General features: G+C 48.5%; 1 protein-coding gene across 2 annotated transcripts; it reads left to right on the top strand.

The window, feature by feature from the left end:
* Positions 1-116: 116 nt before the first annotated feature.
* On the top strand, positions 117-23,919 carry TGFB3 (transforming growth factor beta 3). 2 transcript variants are annotated; one of them, XM_054448049.2, is made up of 7 exons: positions 117-1,577; positions 10,384-10,547; positions 10,847-10,976; positions 16,389-16,496; positions 18,599-18,770; positions 20,956-21,109; positions 22,679-23,919. In XM_054448049.2, exons 1-7 carry the CDS (start codon positions 1,226-1,228, stop codon positions 22,835-22,837), a joined length of 1,239 nt encoding a protein of 412 aa, XP_054304024.1. In that variant the 5' UTR covers positions 117-1,225; the 3' UTR covers positions 22,838-23,919. The 2 variants fall into 2 exon arrangements, with proteins under 2 accessions (XP_054304024.1, XP_063507993.1); XM_063651923.1 differs by having other exon boundaries at positions 20,956-21,218; positions 22,679-22,806.
* Positions 23,920-24,773: the final 854 nt, after the last annotated feature.

The raw sequence follows: 24,773 nt of genomic DNA, 5'->3' as shown, positions 1-24,773 counted from the left end.
AAAACATTAACATCGTGCAGCAAAAGAGGCTGCGTGCGCTGGTCCCTCCCTCCCCCACCCCAGGCCAGAGACGTCATGGGAGGGAGGTATAAAATTTCAGCAGAGAGAAATAGAGAAAGCAGTGTGTGTGCATGTGTGTGTGTGAGAGAGAGGGAGAGGAGCGAGAGGGAGAGGGAGAGGGAGAGGGAGAAAGGGAGGGAAGCAGAGAGTCAAATCCAAGGGAATGAGCGAGAGAGGCAGAGACAGGGGAAGAGGCGTGCGAGAGAAGGAATAACAGCTTTCCGGAGCAGGCGTGCCGTGAACTGGCTTCTATTTTATTTTTTTTCTCCTTTTTATTTTTTAAAGAGAAGCAGGGGACAGAAGCAATGGCCGAGGCAGAAGACAAGCCGAGGTGCTGGTGACCCTGGGCGTCTGAGTGGATGATTGGGGCTGCTGCGCTCAGAGGCCTGCCTCCCTGCCTTCCAATGCATATAACCCCACACCCCAGCCAATGAAGACGAGAGGCAGCGTGAACAAAGTCATTTAGAAAGCCCCCGAGGAAGTGTAAACAAAAGAGAAAGCATGAATGGAGTGCCTGAGAGACAAGTGTGTCCTGTACTGCCCCCACCTTTAGCTGGGCCAGCAACTGCCCGGCCCTGCCTCTCCCCACCTACTCACTGGTGATCTGACTTTTTTTTTTTTTTTTTTTACTTTTTTTTTTCCCTTTTCTTTTCCATTCTCTTTTCTTATTTTCCTTCAAGGCAAGGCAAGGATTTTGATTTTGGGACCCAGCCATGGTCCTTCTGCTCCTTCTTTAAAATACCCACTTTCTCCCCATCGCCAAGCGGCGTTTGGCAATATCAGATATCCGCTCTATTTATTTTTACCTAAGGAAAAACTCCAGCTCCCTTCCCACTCCCAGCTGCCTTGCCACCCCTCCCAGCCCTCTGCTTGCCCTCCACCTGGCCTGCTGGGAGTCAGAGCCCAGCAAAACCTGTTTAGACACATGGACAAGAATCCCAGCGCTACAAGGCACACAGTCCGCTTCTTCGTCCTCAGGGTTGCCAGCGCTTCCTGGAAGTCCTGAAGCTCTCGCAGTGCAGTGAGTTCATGCACCTTCTTGCCAAGCCTCAGTCTTTGGGATCTGGGGAGGCCGCCTGGTTTTCCTCCCTCCTTCTGCACGTCTGCTGGGGTCTCTTCCTCTCCAGGCCTCGCCGTCCCCCTGGCCTCTCTTCCCAGCTCACACATGAAGATGCACTTGCAAAGGGCTCTGGTGGTCCTGGCCCTGCTGAACTTTGCCACGGTCAGCCTCTCTCTGTCCACTTGCACCACCTTGGACTTCGGCCACATCAAGAAGAAGAGGGTGGAAGCCATTAGGGGACAGATCTTGAGCAAGCTCAGGCTCACGAGCCCCCCTGAGCCAACGGTGATGACCCACGTCCCCTATCAGGTCCTGGCCCTTTACAACAGCACCCGGGAGCTGCTGGAGGAGATGCATGGGGAGAGGGAGGAAGGCTGCACCCAGGAAAACACCGAGTCGGAATACTATGCCAAAGAAATCCATAAATTCGACATGATCCAGGGGCTGGCGGAGCACAGTAAGTCCAAATTCTCGCTGGGTTGTCTGCTCTGGAGGGTCTGAACTGGAGCTGGGAGCTCTGCAGAGGGGGGCCTAGTTAGTGCTGGCCACACAGCAGGGTGCCCCAGGATTCACCAGCACCAATGCTCAGGAGGTGCGATGCTCCTCCGTTGGGGCTGGGGAGGTGGGTGGGGAAGGAGATAGAGCCATTCTGTTAAGAGCCGGCGCTTCTGGGAGGCCAGGAGCCCTGGAGCTGAGCGGCTTGCTGAATTCACATCACATCCTTGACTGATTTTAATTTGGAATTACATTGTGCTGTCCAGGGAAACATATGTATTCTTGCACATGCGATGGTATCAGTAACTGTAAGCATCTGGGTGCCATAAAGGGGAAGGCCGGCTCTGTCAGGAGCCCATACAGTTCTCAGTGTGGAGACCTCGTCTTCTCCCTGCTTTTCACAACTCATTGTGACACGTCTCCGTTTCAGTTTTTCCAGTTCTTGGGAAGAAGAATACCTGCCCCAAATTAATGTCTGTCAAGCTTTTTGAAGCCCAGGCAGGAGACAGCTTCTTGCTGCCTGGGCCCTTTGGTCTACCCCACCCACGTGACCCATGAGACCCACGTGAGCTGTATGTGTGGAGGGGAAGGGTATGCACGAAAGTTCCCAGGGCTGTGTACTTTAGGGCGACATGCAGTCTTGTGCAGTAGACAGATTCATGTGCTCAAAATGGGCGCCCTCCAGGCCGGTGGGCACAGGGAGAGCGGGTTTTGGCTCTGGATGCATAGAGGAGGCTGGCACCCTTTGTGTCTGCGTGTCACGGGAGAGCGGGTGGAGGGGTGGCAGTGGGTGCATGGTGGGGGGGAGCGGGATATGTCTCGGAGCCTGCCGTCCCAGGAGGCTCTGTCTGCATGGAGGAGCCGGGCGGCTTCTGGGCAAGATGTCTGTGTGTGTTTGTACACGTGTGGAAGTCATATGTGTTTACTGAAGGGGATTTTAAAAACCTCAATACAAGAGAGAGAAATTTGGCAGATGTTGAGAAACTGACAGCCCAGGAAAGAGGAATGTGAGCCACTCCGTGGGCCATAGACTCCGGGAGCAGCTCTGTTTGCTTTTCCTACCAGCAGGTGTCCTCGCCGCCCTGACTACCTCAGCCCAGGCCCACCTGGGAGGTGGGCAGCTCCCGGACTGGGGTGGAGGGCGTGGGATGGAGCTGGCAGGCAGGGAAAGGTGGTCAGCAGAGCACACAGCAGGGGGTGAAAGGAACCTGGCTGGAGAGATGAACAGGAGTGGGTACTGATGGGTGGACTAGCTCTGGCTGGAGGTGCAAAGGCCCCGTTCGCGGCTCCACGCCAGGCAGAGGAGCCTGTGGTTACTGGCGAGGGGTTCCCGCTCCGGCTTCCTGTGGCTGCCTGGAGCGCCTTTCTTTAGGATGTGGCTGCCATGTGGGGCGGAGGCTGGAGGCCGATGCAGAGCTACTGCTCCCTGCCCAGGGTCTCTGGGTGGGGCTGGCTCAGGGACCCACAGTTCCCAGAGGCACCTAGCAGCTCGATGGCCAAGGCTCCAACTCCCTGGGAACCCACCAACGCGGGAGATAGTGACCACAAGCATCAGAGGAAGGTCGAAATCTGAGGCCGGCAGGAGAGGTGTGAGGAGAGTCCAGGGCAAGAGGGCAGGACTCAGACCTTCATGGTCTGGGTCAGCAGGAGGAGTCCAAGAGAGGAGGGATTCTGAGTCAGGAGGATCCCCCCACATCCCGGAATCCTGAGCTGAGAATGAATGAGCCACGTGGAGGCAAGGCCATGCGGGTGCAAGTGGACACTGATTTTATGCAGACTTAAGGCACAAATAGCAGATGGCCTTGGGAAAAGCCCGGGCAGGACCCCACAGATGCTGGGCAGCTTCCAGGCTGCAGTACCAAGACCTTGCAATGCAACAGATGGAGGTGGATGTGGGGATATGGAGCAATGGTCTGGCCTGGGGCAACCCAGCACAGCGAGCAGGATGCTGTTCAGGATGCTGGGGAGGAGCCAACGCGCGATGCTATGAGGCTCACAGGTGCAAACCAGAAGCAGGCAGACTCTGCAACTGTTGGAGGTGACTTGGAGGCTGAGCAGAGGGACCTGGGCCCGCCCTGCAGCTGGTCAGGTGCTGAGCCCACCCCAGAGAGGCAGACACACAAGGCACACTAATTATAAAGAAGGCAGTGGGCAGGTGCTGAGCAGGAGCAGAGAGCCATCATCAGGGGCTTGCAAGGCAGCGGGGCGGGGTGGGGGAAGGAAGCCTGTCTTTAACTCATGAGGGCAGACAGGGGTGACACCATGTCTGTGGTGGGGCACAGCAGGGTCTCGATGCCAGAGCCTCTGCTGGGAGGTCATGAGATCACGTTCTGTTCCATATTTCCTCACTTCTGGCCACTTCCCTGACCCAGTGAACATGCATTTGAAGGAAAGTGACAGTAGGAGCCACGGCAAGGAGATAGAGGTCCCTGGAGAGGAAAATGAAAGAGGAAATACTTTTTAGTAGTGCGGGAGAAAGGGCACGAAGGTGAGAGCAGAGAGGAAGGCCTTTTCCTAAATAACCTTATCTCCCTGTTTTACAGATAAGGAAACTGAGACCTGGATCGCTTAAGTAATTTGTCCAAAAAGAGCAGGGACCCTAACCTAGACATTCTGTGTGCAGAACGCATGTAGTTAAGCACTAATTTATATGTAAAATACACGTTGTAAGTGCTACCTTTAACCTTTAGGGTTCAGTAGAACTTTGATTTATAACATAAATGAATCATAAGTTGGACCAAGCAGGAGAGGTCAGAGTTATTATCTTAGCAACCCAGGTGGCAGATTGCACAAGGATAACTGGATTTGTTCTTCCTTAGCTCTGCATTTTTTTTTTTTTTTTTGCCCAGGAGATTCATACTGCCACAAATGTTCTCCCTAATTTAATGAAGGAGTTTTATTTAATGAAGAGTCTCAAGCAGGTTAAGCAACCGCAGCTACGTAAAAGTGACCTCTCTGAGCCTCAGTTTCCCCAGCTGTAAAGTTAGAGATGATTTCCAAACTCCTTTTCAGCTGAAAGAATTTTATAATTCCATCTGGGATGAATCAGCAGAGCCTCTACTGGGGAGTATGGGCAAGACTCTGTAATCCCTTTTCTAATTCTCCAGGATTTTACTGTGGGGAGGGAGTAGAGAGTTTCTCTGACCCCACGTGATGGGAAAGGACACAGCTTTTTTACTTCCGTTGTCATCCCTCTTACAAAGATATCACCAATGTAGGTGTCGTTTCATCTTCTGGCTTGTAATTATCTGTGTCTGTTCAGAGACTCGTTGTTTTCAGCCAAGGGCAGCGCTAAGACAACCAGCAAACCCAGAGTTTCTCAGCAAAGAGAAAACTCGATATTTTAGTCTTTCTTCTCTGGCTGCTAAGTGTAGATTTTGTTTATTCTGAGAATTATTCTGAAAATCATTTGCTCCAAGGGCCTATGCCCTCTGCACAGTAGGGGTCAGCACTTCTCCAAGTGTGGTCCAGAGGAAGCTGGAGGTAAATGTAGATTCCCTGGTCCCACCCACCCTTACAGAATCAGAATCTTGAGGGGTGGAGTCTTGGGGAATCTGTATTTTCGACAAGCTCCTTATGGATTCTTAAGCACATTGAAGCTTAAGACTCAGTGAACTAGGGCAAAACTTTTCTTAGAAGGATGGCAAACACAAGTGCCTACAGAGACCCGGCAGGAAATGCAAATGATCTGGAAGAAAAGCCACGGCGTCATGATAAACTGCACCAGGACACTTGGTCTTGGGGTCAAGAAGAAAGTAGGGTGTGTGAGACAGGGAGAGGGAGGGGACCGGGAGCCCACGTGCCCAGCCAAAGCAGCAGCCAGCCTCAGCTCTTGCTGGGTTTTGCATTGAGGACTGTGGGTTCAGCTTGATTAGTTCTTCCCATGTCCCAGAAAAGCAGAAAATCTGGATCTTTCTCTGAAGTATTCCAATTTTTAACATGGGCTTAAAATGTTTATGGGCTTCTAACTCAAAATTTTTAAAGGTGTTCCATCAGCGAAGCAACATGTCTAATTCATTTAAAGGTTAATCAATAGAAAGCTCACACCATTAAAGCAGTGGTTTCTCAAATTCCAGAACATCTGGAAGCCATGGTGCCCTTTGCAACACATTATAGTCCGTGGTTCTCAACCCTGGCTGCACGTTACAATCATCTGGAGATCTTAAAAAAAAAAATGCCGTGGACCCCACTCACTCCAGTGTAGTCAGAACTGCTGGGGAATGGGTCCAGGCATCATTTGTTTTTAAAGCTTTCCAGGTGATTCTAATGTGCAGCCAGGATAGTGAAGTCCAGCCACACTGATAAATATAGTCCCTTCACTGGAACCAGCAGAAATGATATATACTAGCAAAGGCACACCTAGCCGCCCAGGTGTCTGAACACATTTTAAAAGGCAGTTAACTAAACATGGTCAGCTACTTCCTGGTTTTTCCATGCATACTATACATGAATATTCTTTGCTTATGTTTTGCCCCATTAAACAAAATAGAGAAAATGGCATTCACCAATATATATTTTTTCTGTGCAATGGAAAAAGTTGCTCAAGATTTAATTTGTAAAGGTGGGACCCCCTAGTCCGGCTCTCAATAATACTAGTGTTCTGCGAGGCGTGGCTTAAGAACCACAAACTCGTTTGCAGTGGGTCATTGTCTGAGGCATAGGTTGACACTCTAGGCCCATTTAGTGGAATCTTGCCATATTTTGTTGATGAAACCATCTTCACCAGATGATCTCCCAGCTCCCTCCCAGCTTGAAGAGTCTCTGCTTCAATAAATGAGGTATATTCAGAAGACCTGGGTTCAAACCCCACCTCCGCCACCTTCTAGTTATGTGACCTTGGGAAAGACATTTAACTTTTTGAGGCTCAGTTTTCTCATTTGTCAAGTGATAAATTTTACATGTTTTCATTCTTCTCAAGGGTTGTTAGAAGGTCACATGAAGTAATAAAACTCGACAAAACAAGGTGGTGCTATTACATTTTGCTTATTTATTTATACGATGATTCATTCCACAGATTACTTAAAACATCATTATTCAGTGAATTTGATTGTCAAGAAGATTGTATGTACATTTTCTTTGATCTCCCAGGCAATTCTTTTTTTTAAAATTAATTTTAATTTTAATTTTTATTTTTTTGAAAGAGTCTCACTCTGTCACCCAGGCTGGAGTACACTGGTGCAGTCTCGGCTCACTGTAGCTTCTGCCTTCTGGGTTCAAGTGATTCTCATGCCTCAGCTTCCCGAGTAGCTGGGGTTACAGGTGCCCACCACCACGCCCAGCTAATTTTTGTATTTGGAGTAGAGATGGGGTTTCGCCATGTTGGCTAGGCTGGTCTCGAACTCCTGACCTCCAGTGATCCACCTGCCTCGGCCTCCCAAAGTGCTGGGATTACAGGCATGAGCCACTGTTCCCAGCCTTTAAAATTTTTAATTTTAAATAATAGGGATAGGTCCTCCCTATGTTGTTCAGGCTGATCTTGAACTCCTGGGCCCAAGCAGTCCTCCCACCTCAGCCTCCCGAGTAGCTGAAACAACAGACGTGTGTCACCATGCCCAGCTAATTTTTGTATTTTTTATAGAGATGGGGTTTCACCATGTTGGCCAGGCTGGTCTTGAACACCTGAGCTCAAGCAATCCACCCACCTCAGCCTCCCAAGGTGCTGGCTGGGATTACAGGCATGAGCCACCGCGCACCTGGCTGCCAATTCTTCTTCTTCTTCTTTTTTTTTTGGGACGGAGTCTCACTCTGTCGCCCAGGCTGGAGTGCAGTGACGCAATCTCAGCTCACTGCAACCTCGACCTCCCAGGTTCAAGCGATTCTCCTGCCTCAGCCTCCTGAGTAGCTAGGATTACAAGCATGCACCATCATGCCTGGCTAATTTTTGTATTTTTAGTAGAGACGGGGTTTCACCATGTTGCCCAGGTGCCAATTCTTTTTTAATCACTAGCAATTGTGTCCTAAGCTTTGCTTGCTAGTGTCAAGTTGCTTGTGTCAGCTAACTTCTGAGTGACTCTGGCCAAGACCCTCTAGACAGTCAGTTCTTCCTCTGAAGAGGGTTGCGCCACATGACTCCTGATGTCCCTTCTAATCATTGGAAATCTATATATCCCAGTAATAGAAAAATGACCTTTCCCACCTCTTTCTTGAAACCTTAAAATTCTCCCCAGGAGGTGTTCATCTTGGGGAGCAGATTATGATTGATAGGCTGGAAGAAACCAAAGAGGACGGCCACTAGGGTGTCCTGAGAACTCTCTTAGCTCATAACTTTCCCCGTCTCCTGGCTTCCCACTGCTTTGACCCACTCTGACTGTCTCACCAGCAAGTGCCATTTTACATCTCCCTTCTTTTTTTTTTGAGACGGAGTCTCGCTCTGTTGCCCAGGTTGGAGTGCAATGGCACAATCTCAGCTCATTGCAACCTCCACCTCCTGGGTTCAACGATTCTCCTGCCTCAGCCTCCTCAGTAGCTGGGATTACAGGCGCGCACCACCACGCCTGGCTAATTTTCATATTTTTAGTAGAGACGGGGTTTCACCATGTTGGTCAGGCTGGTCTCGAACTCCTGATGTCGTGATCCGCCCACCTCGGCCTCCCGAAGTGCTGGGATTACAGGCATGAGCCACCGTGCCCGGCCCCATCTCCCTTCTTTTTACAGCAAGGTGCATGTTGCACTGACTTACCCTTTATTCCTCCTGTAGTCACTGGAGCTGTGTTGTTTATTTACTTTATTTATTTGTTTATTTGAAACAGAGTCTCCCTCTGTTGCCCAGGCTGGAGTGCAGTGGCACAATCATGGCTCACTGCAGCCTGGACCTCCCGAGCTCAAGTGATCCTCCCAGGAGGTGCTGTTGTAACTGAAGCCATATCAATAACAGCTCCTTCAAAACCCAGCTCTGTTGTCCTTGACAGGGTTGCCAGTGCAAGTGGCTTATCCACATTCAGAGTATTACAAACTTGAAACTTACACATTACTTAACTATCATTGATTTCTCTCCTTGGTTCTATCTGAAATGGTTTAGGGAATCGTTGGCAGTATCTGTTCTTTCAAAGCCAATTATTAATCAGGGCTTCATTAGACAGCATTCACACATTTGTTTTCCTAACATCTGTTCCATTAATTTTCTAAGAACCAGTGTCAGGCCCACCAGATGGCAATTTCCAGAAACACTCACTCATCCTTTCCTGAAGATCAGTAGCGCATTTGCTTGTTTCCAGGCCTCTGATCTTTCCTGCCTTGTCCGTGACTTCCTCAACAACCCCTCAGGGTGATTATAAGCTCATTCCAGCCATGTCCATTATGTGTGGAATCTGGGTCTATAAGCTTGAATTTCAACTTCGGGCTATTGTTACCATTTGTGCAGAAAGTTTTTCTCTGGGTGTTAATACTGCTCAGACCTTGAGGCTGTCAAGTGTACAGGAGCAGAGAAAAGACAGGCTCTTTCTCTTTCTCTGGCTCAGAGGGGTGAGAAAGAGCATTCGCTGCCCACGTCTTGTGGACAGGGATGAAGAGGCCAGCAGGTGACAGCGACTGGCATAGCACGTGCTGTCAGGGAAAGAGAAAGGAGCCAATGGTGACACACCAGCTTGGTCAGAGGAAGCATCTGTGTTTCTGCCAGGCTCATGATGTGGGCTCTTTGCTATATAAGCCCTGCTTTATTGGGTCTAAAACACAAGGTTGAGATGTCACTGCACTGCTCAAACACTTTCAGTGACTCCCTACTGTTAATGGGTTAAAATTTAACCTTTTAGTCTGACAGGTGGACCCCAATCTACCATCTTGCCTTTCTCACCTCGCTCCCACCTGCTGTTTTGGGCCCCTCTTACTCACTTGCACTTCCTCCCCTCCCTGCCTTTGCTCCCAGCAGTCACTCCATGTAACATTTCTTTCCTCCCCATCCTCAAATCCTCTCAATTTTCACCTCTTTCGTGAAGTGCTCCTTGCCATTTCCCTCCTTTGATTTCCTGCAGCAACTCCTGGACTTCTCTGAAAACTACTGGTTTCCTGTCGCTCCCGTCACCTGTGCCCCTGCGTTGTGACATCTTCTGAGGCACTCTGTCCTATTATTTCTCTCTAGTCCTGTTATTTGGGCCCATCTATTAATACCCTCCCTTGGATATTAACCCATAAGCCTGAGGCTGCAATTTTTTGAATTTTGAAATCAGACCTTGGCCTTGACCTTGAGCAGTAGGATATAAATAACTCTTACATGCTTAGCGTTCCAATAAGGGAACACCAGGCATAAATGGGTTTTAATCCCCTTGAAGGCAGGGGTTGTGTCTATTCATGTTTTGCTTCCCAAGGTTAGCACTATGCTTGGCATATAGTAGCTGCTCAATACATCTTTGATAAATGAATGAATGCCCAGATGAACAAACACACGAATAAATCAACTAGCTGCAAGATATGTAAACTACTAGGTTGCCGATATCTTTCTAGAATCAGTATTTTCTCAAAAAGTAGGAAAAACGGGTTGGAGAACTTACCAGAACTGAGATGTCAAGGCAGTGCGAGGAGGGGGCAATTAGATTTGACTGGCCATTCTAGTGCCATGTTGTGGAGCTCTGAGGCCACCCTGCTCCTTGCTCAGGACTGTGTGTGATTCTAGGGCCATCATGAATCATCCTCGTATCTCCACCTTGTGGTCTGAGGCCTCCAGCCTCTAGGGAGGTGGAGGCAGGACAGTGGCCACTTGGTGCCTGTCCGTTGGCGGCACACTGTTCCTGCATGTCTCGCTCATGCTGTGCCCTCTGCTCTGCTTTATCTCCTAGACGAACTGGCTGTCTGCCCCAAAGGAATTACCTCCAAGGTTTTCCGCTTCAATGTGTCCTCAGTGGAGAAAAATAGAACCAACCTGTTCCGAGCAGAATTCCGGGTCTTGCGGGTGCCCAACCCCAGCTCTAAGCGGAATGAGCAGAGGATCGAGCTCTTTCAGGTAACTCCTCTCTCAGAGCAGAAACCACACCGACGGGAAAGCCGGTTCCTTTGCCATATCAGGTCACCACTGGGTGCAGAGTTTGGCAGACCTGGGTTTGAATCCTGGCTTCTCTGAGCCTTCGTTTCTGTATCTGTGTCTGTCATTAAAATGCTTAAGAGTTAGCTAAGGTGCTTGAGGGCCATGGCGTTCAGGAACCACTGGTTTCCTATCGCTCCCTCACCTGTGCTCTGCATTGTGACATCTTCCGGGGCACTCTGTCCTGGCCTCGGGTACTCACTCCTTTCTCTGCCCTGTAGATCCTTCGGCCAGATGAGCACATTGCCAAACAGCGCTATATCGGTGGCAAGAATCTGCCCACACGGGGCACTGCCGAGTGGCTGTCCTTCGATGTCACTGACACTGTGCGTGAGTGGCTGTTGAGAAGAGGTAGGTGGACCCTTCAGATGAGCATTTCAGAATGAACCTCAGGTCCCTTAGTCCTCCATGAAACAGAGGGAAGAGGACAGAATTAAGGGAGTCAGAGATCTGGGTTCAAACCCTAGCTTTGCCACTGAGTATCCTCCATTCATTCACTCAACTAATGTTTATTAAATGCTCACTGTAAGCCAGGCCCTGGGGATGCAGCCACAGGGATAGGAACTATGAGAAATAGAAAGAGGGCAATGTGACAATGATTGGGTGGGGTCCAACAGGGAAGGTCTCTGTGATGAAGAAATTCATGCATTGACATCTGAATGATAAGGATTTAGCCCATGAAGATCAGAACAAGGGATGTGCTAAGCGAAGGCAATAGCGAGGCCCAGGCCCTCAAGTGGAAATAAGCTTGACTTGTTCTAGCAGCAGCAGCAAACAGATTGGTGTGGCCGGAGCATGGTGAGCTGGGGAGGGGAAGAGGAGGGGAGGTGGTCAGAGAGGTTGCTGGGGCCATATAATTTATTATTATTATTATTTCTTGAGACTGAGTCTTGCTCTGTTGCCTAAGCTGGAGTGCAGTGGTACAATCTCTGCTCACTACAGCTCCACCATCTGGGTTCAAGCGATTCTCGCGTCTGAGCCTCCTGAATAGCTGGGACTACAGGTGCACACTGCCACACCTGGCTAATTTTTTTGTATTTTTAGTAAAGATGGGGGTTTCACCATGTTGGCCAGGCTGGTCTCGAACTCCTGACCTCAAGTGATCCGCCCGCTTTGGCTTCCCAAAATGCTGGGATTATAGACGTGAGCCACCATGCCCAGCCAATTTAATTTAGAACATCATCAGGTCATGGCGAGGTTTCAGGACTTATTCCAGGTGTGATAAGAAGTGTGGGAGTGCTATAACCAGAGCTGGGGATACTCAAGGTACCCAGGAATTCCTTCCTGTCTCTCTACTGGACGTGAAGTCAAGAGCCTAGGAGAACCCATGTGGATCTGCCGATAGCAGCTCTGTTGGGAATTCTTACTCAGACAGCTACAGGGAGGAGGGGCTGGGTGAGGTGATTTGATTGACATCTTTAAAAGATTCCTCTAGTTTCCAGGAGGTCAAGGGAAGAGGCAGGAAAACGAGTTAGGAGCCATGGCGGCAGCCCAGATGAGAGCAATGTCTAGGCCGAGACTAGGGCGGTAGCAGTGGATATGACGATCATATGGATTTGTTCTGTATTTTGAAGGTAGCCAGTAACACAGGCTGATTAGGTATGGGATGTGAGGACACAAGAGCATTCTGGATAACTTCTAAATTTTTCGACATCCAGGTGGTATCACTTATTGAAACAGGGGGCCTAGGAGAAGAACAGGTTCTGTTCTGGCGAGTTAAGTTTGAAAGGCCGGGTCGTCACGCAAGTAGAGCTATCCTAGAGGCATATCAAACTTCACATGTCCCAAATATCTTATCCACGCACTGTCTTTCTTCACCTGGAAAATAAGGCAATGGTTCCTCCTCTGCATGCCTCACAGAGCTGTTTTAAGGATAAAATGTATTTGAGAGAACTTCATGGTTTTTACCATGTTTTACAAGAGTAAGCTTTTCTTATTTTAGATAAGGAAACAGGCCGAGAGAAGTGACTTGACCGAGGTCATCCAGTCTGGATTAGAACTTTGGTGTCTCAGGACACCATCCTCTGTGTTTCTTTCCCTTTTCTTGGCTGGTACTGCCTGGTCTGATGCTCACTGAGTTGGGGTCACAGATGGCAGTCCCATCTGTTCCTTCTCTTCCTCTTGGGCAGGGTTTTCTCCTGTCATCAGCTGCTATAAAGCCACAGACCATCCATATATTGATGCCCACAGTCCCTGAGGCAGGTGGATCCTTCTAGGTCCCTGGTGTTTTAGGCAACTAAGAGTTAAAGCTCAAAGGCAGAGATTACAAACTATTTGGCCTGCATATTGTTTTCGATTTGACTAGTCATCAACAGTTTTGGGTGTTTTAAGTCAGGAGATTTCACATAAAACCTGGACTTCTTGCTGTTTTTGAAAAATTGGAAGATTTCCTGATAACCATCCATCAGAGACGAGTACCAGCCACCCCTTGAGATGGGGTATGCATCCTCAGTCCCCACAGCCCCCACCATTCCCTATTGTTCCCCAAGAGTGAGGCTGGCAGTTCCTGTTTAGCATCATGTGCTGGCTTGATTTTCTCACTTACGTGACCTGCTTGGGCTCGGTAGCCATCGAGTTTGCATTGCTTGATGCCCACGGAGCCCAGGCAAGTCACATAAATGAGAAAATTCCCCATCCAAGGGGAATTATCCGGTGGCTGAGTTGGCAGATGGTGGGCTGAAGATCCTGCCCCAGTCCCAAGGGTACCCAGGAATTCCATCCTGTCCTTCCTACTGAGCATGAAGGCAAGAGCCTAGGAGAACCCACGTGGATCTGCCGACAGCAGCTCTGTTGGGAATTCTGACTCAGACGGCTACAGAAAGGAGGGGCTGGGGAAATTAATCTCTTAACTTCCCTGTCTGATTTTGATCAGCTCCACCTGGATTTCTTTGACGCCCTGGGCACTTGAAGGAGTTCTTATTTTCACAGCTGCAGAACTCAATGAGAAGTTTGCATTGAGAATGATTTCCATCCTCCTGAGATATCAAAAAGATAATTTCGTAATAAAACCTATGGATCCCCCACCCACCACCCCCACAGCTGCCAATTCTGAGGTTAGTTCTTCATTGGAACCTTCAGTTCCCACTTAGGCAGATACTGCCCACCTTTCCCACAGGGGAATCATCACACAGGTTTGTACTTATAGAGAGCCCATGAGTCTCTTCAGAGTTCATGGCTTCAAACCAGGCAACAAAGGACTCCAAATTGGAGCAGTTGGTGGTGTGGATTGATGAGAAAACTGAGTCACACATGTGGTCTTGGATTCATTCAGCAAACGTCTGAGAGCTCTTGTGCACCAGGTACTCAGGCTGCATTCTGGTCACCAGGGCCGTTGGGGACCCAGGTCTCATACCTTTGTGCTATTGCTCATATAGTCTGCAGCACCTAGCTAGGCAGGGCCAGGCCTCCCCTAGCAGGCTGGGGAGGAAGCCTCTCAGCATCATGGCTCAGGAAAGGTGGGACACTGGGAAACAACCATCTGGCATGTTGGTGAATGTGTGGGCATCTTCATTGGTGGTCTCTGTTGCCCCCCTTTGCCCCTCCTTGTCTCTAACAAGAGTTTGGGATCTGGCATCAAGCTGTCAGTGCTTGAATCCTGGCACTACTATCCACTGGTTGGATATCTCGGGCAAGCTGTTTAATCTCCCTAAGCCTCAGTGTTTTCATCTGTACAATGGGGGATAATAGTTCTTGCTCTATGGGATTATTATAGAGATTAAATAAGTTAGTGCTTGTAAAGTCTTAGAGCAGCATTTGATATGTAGTAAAGTTCCAGGCATTTTGGTGATTGTTGTCATCATCTGTAAGTCCTCTATCTAGATACAGCCTGTTGGCCAAGCCAGGCCACCCTCTCGTGCTTACCCCCTGGACCATCACTCTCCCCAACACAGCTGTCTGCACCTTGACTTTCTAACTCACGGAATCATAGAACTCACTCACTCCAGGTCTCTTCCAGCCCGCCTTGAACCAGCTTGACCAGGAGGTACAGCGTGTTGTTAGGTAGCCCATTTCAGCTACTCTGGCTCCTCCTTCCAGCTACCTTAACCCAGGAAGAGGGCACTCCTCATACCTCCCTCTCCATTCACTTCTCCTCCAGCTGGGTCTCAGCTGCCTTATTTTATTGGTTTGCCTTCCCTCACTGAGCGAACCTGCTGGAACAGAGATCTTCAAGCTCAGCAGGTGCAGTGTGCCCCAGAGGTTGCCCTGACTTGGGGTAGAGCAGATCTGGTTAGGCTCTGGAGTTTATGGAAGAAAGGGGCTGGGTTTTAACCAGTAGGTCTGGGATGTCCAAGCCAATCTAATGTTGATGGGAATCTCCAGGTTTGTAGGCTTGTATCCTTCTGTCCATGAGAAGGTTGCTGGGCCAGGTCGGACTTTTTGGGGTTTGCCCTGATGGCACAATTTCAGGAAGATTCCAGGTTGTCCCCAAGGCCAGATGCTCACACACATGGTGTGTGGCCTCAGGGAGCAGCAAATCAATCAACTCACCAAGAGGCTGAACCTGAATCCAAAGAGGTCCCCATGACCTCTCCTATACCTGGCCACAACTGGCTGCTATCCCAGGATCAAGAGAGCTTCCCAAATTAAGTCTTACCCACCAGAATTGCCATGATACCAGATCCTACCTGGTTTTCTGTGTAAAACTACTTGTCTCAGTGCAGACTTTTCATTTTGTTTCTTTTTCCTTCACTTTACTCAACCTCATTTACTGAGTTCCTGCTTCCTTGATTTTGGTTGCCAAAACACATGATCCCACAACTACTAGGAGAATGGGCTGGAGTTGTTCTTACATGCACCAGAATGTCAGGCACCAAACCCTGGCACCTCCAAGCTTCATCATGCATCACGCTCATGTCATCTGGACCCTCGGCCATAGTTCTCTATCATCTCTTCTGTGCTGTTTTCTAAGTTCACAACTGTCTTCCCAAGCTGTTCATCTTGGTGAGCAATCCACATTCCAACTTCCCATCATGGCGAACAAGGATTCCCAAAGAAGAAACGTCCAAGTAATTTTTACCTCGTTGTGTCCTTGTTCCTTAGGAAAAATATGGCCTAATGTAACCATGATGTTCATCTTATCTCTTCTAGAATCTGCCACTTTGTCTAGGCCCACAGTCATGGCCCTGGTAGAAATGCTTGCATCTTCCACTGAGACGGATTCTGCTTCCTGTTTGCAAGTGACCTTGCCTCTAGCATTGGTTCCTGACTTGAATCTTTTTGCCAGCATTACATCCTGTGGCCCTTTGAATTTGTGGCCTTTTGAATCACAGTCTCTGTGCTCGGAGACTCTTTAGTTACTCCTTGTCCGTAGTCTCTTCCAGTCCCTCTGCCTCTTGCCCTCATCCTTCCTCAGTAGGTTGGCTCAATGATCCCCTCTCCCAAAAACCACGTAGATGGCATGAATTTTTGCTTTCCTTCCTGTATCTGTGTACTTTTGCCTCCAAGTAGGTAGGTGACAATTTTCTCTTCATACCATCCTTTGAAAGGGAATGATTATTCCACTTCTGTTGCATGATGGCCACTAGTGTATGCCCCCATTTGGTGATTCATAATATAACAGGAATACCTGGAATGTGGCAACGTGCGCATGAAGGTCTACTCTGAGCTCTGGAGGTACTTTCTGTCTCCTGTGACCCTCAGTGGAACTCAGTTCCTATGAGTGCCTATAGGAGCAGAGGCCCTGGCTCACCCTTGCATGGGTGGTGGGCACACTTCCCCATCACACAGAGGTGCTTTTCTCACTAATTCTGTCTTATTTTGCAGAGTCCAACTTAGGTCTAGAAATCAGCATTCACTGTCCATGTCACACCTTTCAGCCCAATGGAGATATCCTGGAAAACATTCACGAGGTGATGGAAATCAAATTCAAAGGTAACAGAATGAATGTGTATGGTAGGATGGGTGAGTTGGGGGCGGGAGTTAATGGGACAGGATAGTGCAGGAGACCCTTACCAGACCTCAAGAAAAGAAACCAAGCTCCTCCAGAGATAGCTGACTATTTTGTACTTGAGTAATTCTGCTTTGCCTCAAAAGCAATGAGTGTAACGTTCAGTTTATAGCTTAGAGAATGCATTAGCCTCTGGAAGACAACACGTTCTGGTAAGTGGTGAAACTGTGTAGGCAAGCCGTCTAGCCTTTGGGCCTAGTGAAATGGGATGAGAGTTCCTCTTTCACAGGGTTGTCAGCCAATTACATGAGATAATGAATAAGGAATACAGTGCCAGAAATGCTCAACAGATAGGAGTTGTCTTCCCCCTCCCTAAAAGAAATTAAGTTTGGCTGTCCTGAACATGAGTGCCCAGACAACTGTGCTTTCCAGATGTGCAGGGCCTGCCTGACCTTGCCCAGGGGTCCTCTGGGTTTGGATGATTGCTTTGAGCCTCAGGGTGTTTGTCCCCGGGATGTTTGGGTAGAGGTGGCAAAGTCGTTGAGAGTCATTTCTGGTTTTCCATTATGTTTGCAAGGAACTCAGCCTTGATGATCTCTGGAGTTCAGGAAAGTTCTCTTTTCCTTTCATATTCCCATTTTGGGTAACTGCAGAATGCCTGAGGTCAGAGGCTTGTCTGGGAAAAGGTGCAGGCCTCTTTTGGCTCAGCGCTGGACAGTGATCTTACCCTACATGGGCTCTATTTTAGAGCCTTTTTTTAAAGCCAAAGATTTGACACTGTAACCACAGAACCTTAGAGCCCAGAGGACCTTCAGAGTCCTTACCTACAGGCCAGCTTAGGATGAAACCTTCCCATTTCAGTGAATACTTATCTTGTTCATAAAGATTTTCAGAAAAAGGGATTTGTGATCCAGGTCTCTCATTTATCTTACAGATCTGGTGTCCCTTCCTGAGACCCGAGCCCCTCCTGTAGCTATGTAAATTAATTCCTCATGTTCCTGTCCTCAGTGAGGATGGACAACAGTTGGCAGCTGTCCTTCACAAAATCGATCTCCATTTAGTTGAGACTCTTTCTAAGTCAGTCTCCAGTCTTCCTTTTTTTTCAGATGAAACGGGTTGATGAATTTAGATTTTCTTTCCAGAGCTTGTTTGCTATTTATAATATGCTTCATTATCTCATCTGAATTTTATAGTAAAAACACTTCAAAGACTCTAAGTGCAACGTGAATGTTAACAATTATACAGTCTTGTTTCTTTGGCTCCCATTCAGGCTATCTTAAGTTGTGACACCTTAAATTTTCGGTAGGACTTCTGCGTTATTTTGGTCCATTCACATTTTAAGAGGAAACTCACACCCCAAGATTCTAAGTCTGGAATCTAAAGTGACAACCCGGGGCTGGGTGCGGTGGCTCACATCTGTAATCCCAGCACTCTGGGAGGCCGAGGTGGGCGGATCACTTGAGGTCAGGAGTTCGAGACCAGCCTGGCCAACATGGTGAAACCCTGTCTCTACTAAAAATACAAAAATAGCCGGGCATGGTGGCATGCACCTGTAATCCCAGCTACTTGGGAGGCTGAGGCAGGAGAATCTCTTGAACCCCGGAGGCAGAGGTTGCAGTGAGCCAAGATGGGGCCATTGCACTCCAGCCTGGCCGACAGAGCGAGACTCTGTCTCAAAACAAACAAACAAACAAACAAACAAACAAACTGACAACCCGGAGGTATGTGATAGGTACCCACTTAGTAACAGGGATGCTTCATGGGTCCATGAGGATTCCTAGGAATGTCAGCAAGGGCTTTGTGCCCCTTGGAAGATTTCTATACAAGAGTATGGGGATCTGAACATGGGGCATCTTTCAGTGGGCATCCTTACAATAATAATGAGTTCTTTTGATACTGGCTTCTCCATCTGCTCTTCCCCTTCCTGCAGCTGAATATCAGAATTAAGGTGCACTTGTCCCCCACACCTCGCTTGCAGACTGCACTGCCCCTCCTCCTGGGCAGTGATGGGGCGTGTGGAGGAGGCAGCCTCCAAGGGTTCTGCTCTCCTTAGACAGGAGATTGTCACTTTCCTTCCCTTCTGCAGGCGTGGACAATGAGGATGACCATGGCCGTGGAGATCTGGGGCGCCTCAAGAAGCAGAAGGATCACCACAACCCTCATCTAATCCTCATGATGATTCCCCCACACCGGCTCGACAACCCGGGCCAAGGGGGTCAGAGGAAGAAGCGGGCCTTGGACACCAATTACTGCTTCCGGTGAGCCTGGGCCCACATGGGAACCAACATCTACTGCCTGCCTACTGCAGGTCAGGCCCCAGAGCCAAGCCACACTCAACAGAGGGTCCCTGATGCTGTTCACAAACATCTCCAGGAAGAAGACTGAAAATCTCTCACAGATCTCTTTCTATTTTCCTGGGAGTCCCACTATTTTTCCGTAGGCTAACTCTGGAAGGGGCTGGCTGAAGTAAATGAGGAAAACTCTATGAGGAGGAGTGTTGCTAAAATAGTTTGGATTGGAGATGCTTGGTCAAAGCCTCTCCATGATTTCCATGTTTTAAGCACTTGTAGAGTGTATGTGTGAGATTAATGTAGGAGTTTCCATTAAAGAAGTGCTCAGTTCCCTATGAAGAGTCCAAGGATGCTGGCACTTGCTTCCATCCACCGGATGGAGGCAAATAGAACGGTCTCCATTTGAACGGGAAATCGGAGCTAGAGAAGTTAACAAACGAATTCAGAAATTACTGGGTAGCCACAATACAGAGATAGAAAAGACCCAGCTTCTCTTATTCAGGAGCAGTTTCACTGCTCATTTATAAGGGGAGGATAAAGCATGCATGCCAACTACTAAAAGGGAGAAGATGATCACCCCCATGAGAGGGTCCGAAGGATTAAGTGCTTTAACTGGGAGCAACGAGTTCACCTATGGACACAGGAAGGGCTTCAGAAGGGTGTGGAATTTGAGCAGAGGCTTCAGGGATGAGGTTTGGGGATGAAGGGATCCAGGAGGGGAGGCACTGCACGTAAAGGAAGGAGCATGAGTGAGGCCATCTGGCCTCCGAGGATGCCGAAATGAAGCTGGGGAGAACGAATTGGGAAATATTTAGATCTGGAAACCATGTCTTAGGAGGATGGTTGGGCTTGGGAAACTAGGGATGTTCAGTTGGGGGAACAGCTCAACAGCAAGGTATAGGAGAGGCAAGGTAGTTGCCACAAAGGCTGGCATGTAGATTTATTTGTTCCATGTGTCTCTATCAGTTAGGAACGAATGCTCTTGGCCAGTGACTTTAATCATAGTGGATTTCTTGTTCACAAGAGGCCTGTAGCAGCAGGCTTAGGGTGGGCTGGCTGCTTAATGATGCCACTGAAGACTCAGGCTTTCTCTCCTTCCAGTCTGCCATGCTTAGTATGTTGGCTTTTCATCCTTTTCCTTATGGTCACAAGTGATTGCTAGGGCTTCAGGCATCTTGTCCACATTTAAGACAAGAAGGAATGAGGGAAGGGGAAGAGCCAGAAGCTTTCTTCTTCCATCTGTCACTTTTATAAATAATCGAATATCTTTGCCAGAACTTGCCCTTACCCCCTGCGTAATTCTCCTTGTCTGATGGGTCATTACTGGGTCACATGACCACTGCTACTCTCAAGGGAGGCCAGGAAAAGGAGCATCTGGTGTTTTCGACTCTGTAATGGGATGTCGCAAGGGAGAAGGGGGTTAGGAATGGTTATTGAATAGACAACCAATGGTGTCTGCCATGGTTCACCCTTGGAACCCACAAGAAGCCAGATTTTGGCTAATAGCTGCCTTTGGAAGTAGCAAGTTCTAGGTCTCAGCATTAAAGCAGAGGCTAGATGTCCACTTGGCAAGGGGTATTATTGCCAAACAGATCTCTGTAGGCAACAGAATTGAAGGGGCCTGATAATCACATTTGGGTGATCTGTTGAACCACGGTTCTAATAGAAGGATATGCCTTATTTGGCTAAATGGCCTTTAGTTTGAGTCTCAGCAGTCACCTACTATAGTAGACAATCTGCATAAACTTAGAATTTATTTCTGGCTGGGTACACATTAGGAGAGTAACAATAAAACCAACCTCAACAAAGCCGAGTTGGCTAATAACATTCAGTGCTTGGTTTTATGTGGAGCGCTTCATAGCACTGCTTTGATTTGTGATAGAAAAGGGAGCAGGGCCACCTTTGCCTCTTTACTCTTCCTCATGCAGCATTTATCTCTGTTTCTTACATCCTTGGGATCCTGGTCTTTAACACATGAATGTGCTTTTCTGGTTTCTTCTGCCCTATGCCCTTGAACCTGGGATTCCATTGATCAGAGCCACCTATGATGGCATGAAAGGACTCCAAGGGAGAATATGAGAGCATTCATGAAGTTTCTTTTATTGGTGGTTTTCTTTTTAAGTTGATTTTCTATAAATGTTTTTTGTTGTAGCAACTTGGAGGAGAACTGCTGTGTGCGCCCCCTCTACATTGACTTCCGACAGGATCTGGGCTGGAAGTGGGTCCATGAACCTAAGGGCTACTATGCCAACTTCTGCTCAGGCCCTTGCCCATACCTCCGCAGTGCAGACACAACCCACAGCACGGTATGGAGGAGGCTCATGCCATCTGAGGCACTGGGGCTGACCGACCGGGCCACTTGTTAAAAAGAATGAGTGAAGGATTGAATGTTGAGTGAGCGAATGATGGTCTGGGGTGAGTAAAATCCCTCTGGTGAAGGTTCTGATCTTGGCACCCTGACTCCGTTCTACTCAGTCACATTGTGCCCTTCTAAATTCCTACCATAGTTTCAACCAGCTTTTTAATTTGCTTTGTCTAAAGCTCTCTGTACCATAGAAATTAATTAACTGCCACGTGTTACCCTATGTCAGAGACATGTGCACGTGGCTGGCAAGGAACACTGAAGTAGAAAGGCTTCTACCAGAACTCTGATCATTCCAGCCTCTTGAATGTAGAAAACTTACTCTGAAAGACAACAACAAGCATAGACAAAAAGCTAATTTGAAATGCTAGGAACAGAAAGTGAGATAGCCCAGAGTTCACAACCCCTGAAACTAGTCTGTCTTTCCCTCGAGGGGAATCAAAAATAGGGCAGTAATTTGTGAAGCATGTTTCCTTCTAGCTCATTATTTCTGCATCCTGTCTGGGGCCCTACACTCTGCACTTACTAAATGACTCAAGGCAATGTTTTGTGAGAACATTTCTCACCGAAGTGATCAGTTCCAGCTAGGAAGAGCAATGTAAGTGTTTTCTTAAAAGCCAAGATAGGCCGGGCACGGTGACTCACGCCTTTAATCCCAGCACTCTGGGAGGCCAAGGCGGGTGGATCACAAGATCAGGAGTTCGAGACCAGCCTGGCCAACATGGTGAAACCCCCATCTCTACCAAAAATGTAAAAAATTAGCTGGGTGTGGTGGCACGTGCTTGTAATCCCAGCTACTTGGGAGGCTGAGGCAGGAGAATCGCTTGAACCCGGGAGGCGGAAGTTGCAGTGAGCCAAGATTGGACCACTGCACTTCAGCCTGGGTGACAGAGTGAGACTCTGACTCAAAAAAAAAAAAAAAAAAAAAAAAAGCCAAGAGATCTCATTATCGGTGTAGTAACTGTCATATGCTTCAACTCATCACCCCAAACAAGTGCAGTTGTTCTGCTTCTGTCATTGTGGATGAACAGCAACTACACAACTACTCACTCACCCAAACCAGGTTCCAACAGTTCTTTTTTTTTTTTGAGACAGACTCTCACTCTGTGGCTCAGGCTGGAGTGCGGTGGCACTATTTCTGCTTACTGCAACCTCCACTTCCTGGATTCAGGTGATCCTCCCGCCTCAGCCTCCCAAGTAGCTGGGATTACAGGCGCCTGCCACCACAGCCAGCTAATTTTTTTGTATTTTTAGTAGAGATGGGGTTGCACCACGCTGGCCAGGCTGGTCTCAAACTCCTGACCTGAAGTGATCTGCCTGCCTCTGCCTCCCAAGTCCTGGGACTACAGGTGTGAGCCACTGCGCCCAGCCCCCAACAGTTCCTCTTAAAGAGCACCCGTGGCCATTCTAGCACTTGCTCAGCCTCTGGGACTGCCCCTGGAACTGGGAGACTTCCTGGGTTCCAGGCCTGAGGCTTGGCCTTCCAACCTGTCACTGATGTGTCCCTTCCCAGGTGCTGGGACTGTACAACACTCTGAACCCTGAAGCATCTGCCTCGCCTTGCTGCGTGCCCCAGGACCTGGAGCCCCTGACCATCCTGTACTATGTTGGGAGGACCCCCAAGGTGGAGCAGCTCTCCAACATGGTGGTGAAGTCTTGTAAATGTAGCTGAGACCCCCACCTGCGACAGAGAGAGGGGAGAGAGAACCACCACTGCCTGACTGCCCGCTCCTCGGGAAACACACAAGCAACAAACCTCACCGAGAGGCCTGGAGCCCACAACCTTCGGCTCCGGGCAGATGGCTGAGATGGAGGTTTCCTTTTGGAACATTTCTTTCCTGCTGGCTCTGAGAATCACGGTGGTAAAGAAAGTGTGGGTTTGGTTAGAGGAAGGCTGAACTCTTCAGAACACACAGACTTTCTGTGACGCAGACAGAGGGGATGGGGATAGAGGAAAGGGATGGCAAGTCGAGATGTTGTGTGGCTTTGGGATTTGGGCTACCCTAAAGGGAGGAGGTAAGGGCAGAGAATGGCCAGACTGGAAGACACTTCAGATCTGAGGTCGGATTTGCTCATTGCTGTACCACATCTGCTCTAGGGAATCTGGATTATGTTATACAAGGCAAGCATTTTTTTTTTTTTTTTAAAGACAGGTTACCAAGACAAAGTCCCAGAATTGTATCTCATACTGTCTGGGATTAAGGGCAAATCTATTACTTTTGCAAACTGTCCTCTACATCAATTAACATCATGGGTCACTACAGGGAGAAAAATCCAGGTCATGCAGTTCCTGGCCCATCAACTCTATCGGGCCTTTTGGATATGCTGAACGCAGAAGAAAGGGTGGGAATCAACCCTCTCCTGTCTGCCCTCTGGGTCCCTCCTCTCACCTCTCCCTCGATCATATTTCCCTTTGGACACTTGGTTAGACGCCTTCCAGGTCAGGATGCCCATTTCTGGATTGTGGTTCCATGCAGCCTTGGGGCATTATGGGTTCTTCTCCCACTTCCCCTACAAGACCCTGTGTTCATTTGGTGTTCCTGGAAGCAGGTGCTACAACATGTGAGGCATTCGGGGAAGCTGCACATGTGCCACACAGTGACTTGGCCCCAGACGCATAGACTGAGGTATAAAGACAAGTATGAATATTACTCTCAAAATCTTTGTATAAATAAATATTTTTGGGGCATCTTGGATGATTTCATCTTCTGGAAGATTGTTTCTAGAACAGTAAAAGCCTTATTCTAAGGTGTATGTCTGACTCGATAAATATCCTTCAATTACCCTTAATTCCATGTCCGCATCTACTAATCAGAGGTAACCAGAATCTGGGGCAGAGAATCTGTCAATCACCAAACACACTGTTTAGTGCAACCCCCCCTTACACAGGGGGCACACCGTGCTGACTTCCGCCCACTGAGAAGACTGCACTATTGCTTGTGCGTCTTTCCTTCTTGCAGAGTATATTATTCTCAGAGACACAGAGGCAGTGGCTCAGATTGGCAGAAAGCACGTACGAATTTGACCTCCAGATACCTGTGGGCAGGATCCCCTGGTGTGAACCCTTGCATATGGAAACATGGTTTATTTACTAACTATAAATTACCAACATCACTGTTTTCAAAAATCTCCCCCCACCCGTATCAGTTGAGAATGAGAGAAAATGTGTATGGCAAATGGCCTAAAAATATGAGGCTAATTCTGCTCTCAGGCTAAGCCTAAAAGAGCTAACCAGGAACCCCTTTTCAGACTATGGCCCTCTTGTCAAGGATCTGGGAGCGGGCACAGAGCGACGGGCCATCTAGCAGCTCCTGAGAAACACATTCCTCTAGTGAGATCACTTTGCCACTGGTAAAAGAAAAGTCTATCTGAAGCTAAAGTATGCAGGCTGAAGGATGTGTCTGATGTGTTCGTGCCTGTGTGTGTGTGTACATATGTGTGTCCCTTGTTCCTTGTGGAGTTCTCCAAGACTGAAGTGAGTTTGGTCGGCACTTTTTTCCCCTGCTTTGTCCATGCCCAGCCAATTCTAAGGGTTTGTCTCTCAGTCTTCATCCCACGTGGCACCCACTGACTTCCACCATCATTCAGAGGGCTATGTCCCTGTCCTA

The sequence above is a fragment of the Pongo pygmaeus genome, chromosome 15, assembly GCF_028885625.2.
Source record: "Pongo pygmaeus isolate AG05252 chromosome 15, NHGRI_mPonPyg2-v2.0_pri, whole genome shotgun sequence".
NCBI classification, from domain to species: Eukaryota; Metazoa; Chordata; class Mammalia; order Primates; family Hominidae; genus Pongo; species Pongo pygmaeus.
Note: the sequence above shows the minus strand (reverse complement) of the source record. Positions and strands in the feature narration are given on the sequence as shown.

What these genes read in the sequence shown, in the direction of transcription:
- TGFB3 (XM_054448049.2), top strand. Translation starts at nt 1,226, where the DNA reads ATGAAGATGCACTTGCAAAGGGCTCTGGTGGTCCTGGCCCTGCTGAAC. An exon ending in GATGGAAATCAAATTCAAAG is followed by an intron (nt 16,497 to 18,598) that starts GTAACAGAATGA and finishes TCCCTTCTGCAG; the next exon opens with GCGTGGACAATGAGGATGAC. An exon ending in GACACCAATTACTGCTTCCG is followed by an intron (nt 18,771 to 20,955) that starts GTGAGCCTGGGC and finishes TTTTTGTTGTAG; the next exon opens with CAACTTGGAGGAGAACTGCT.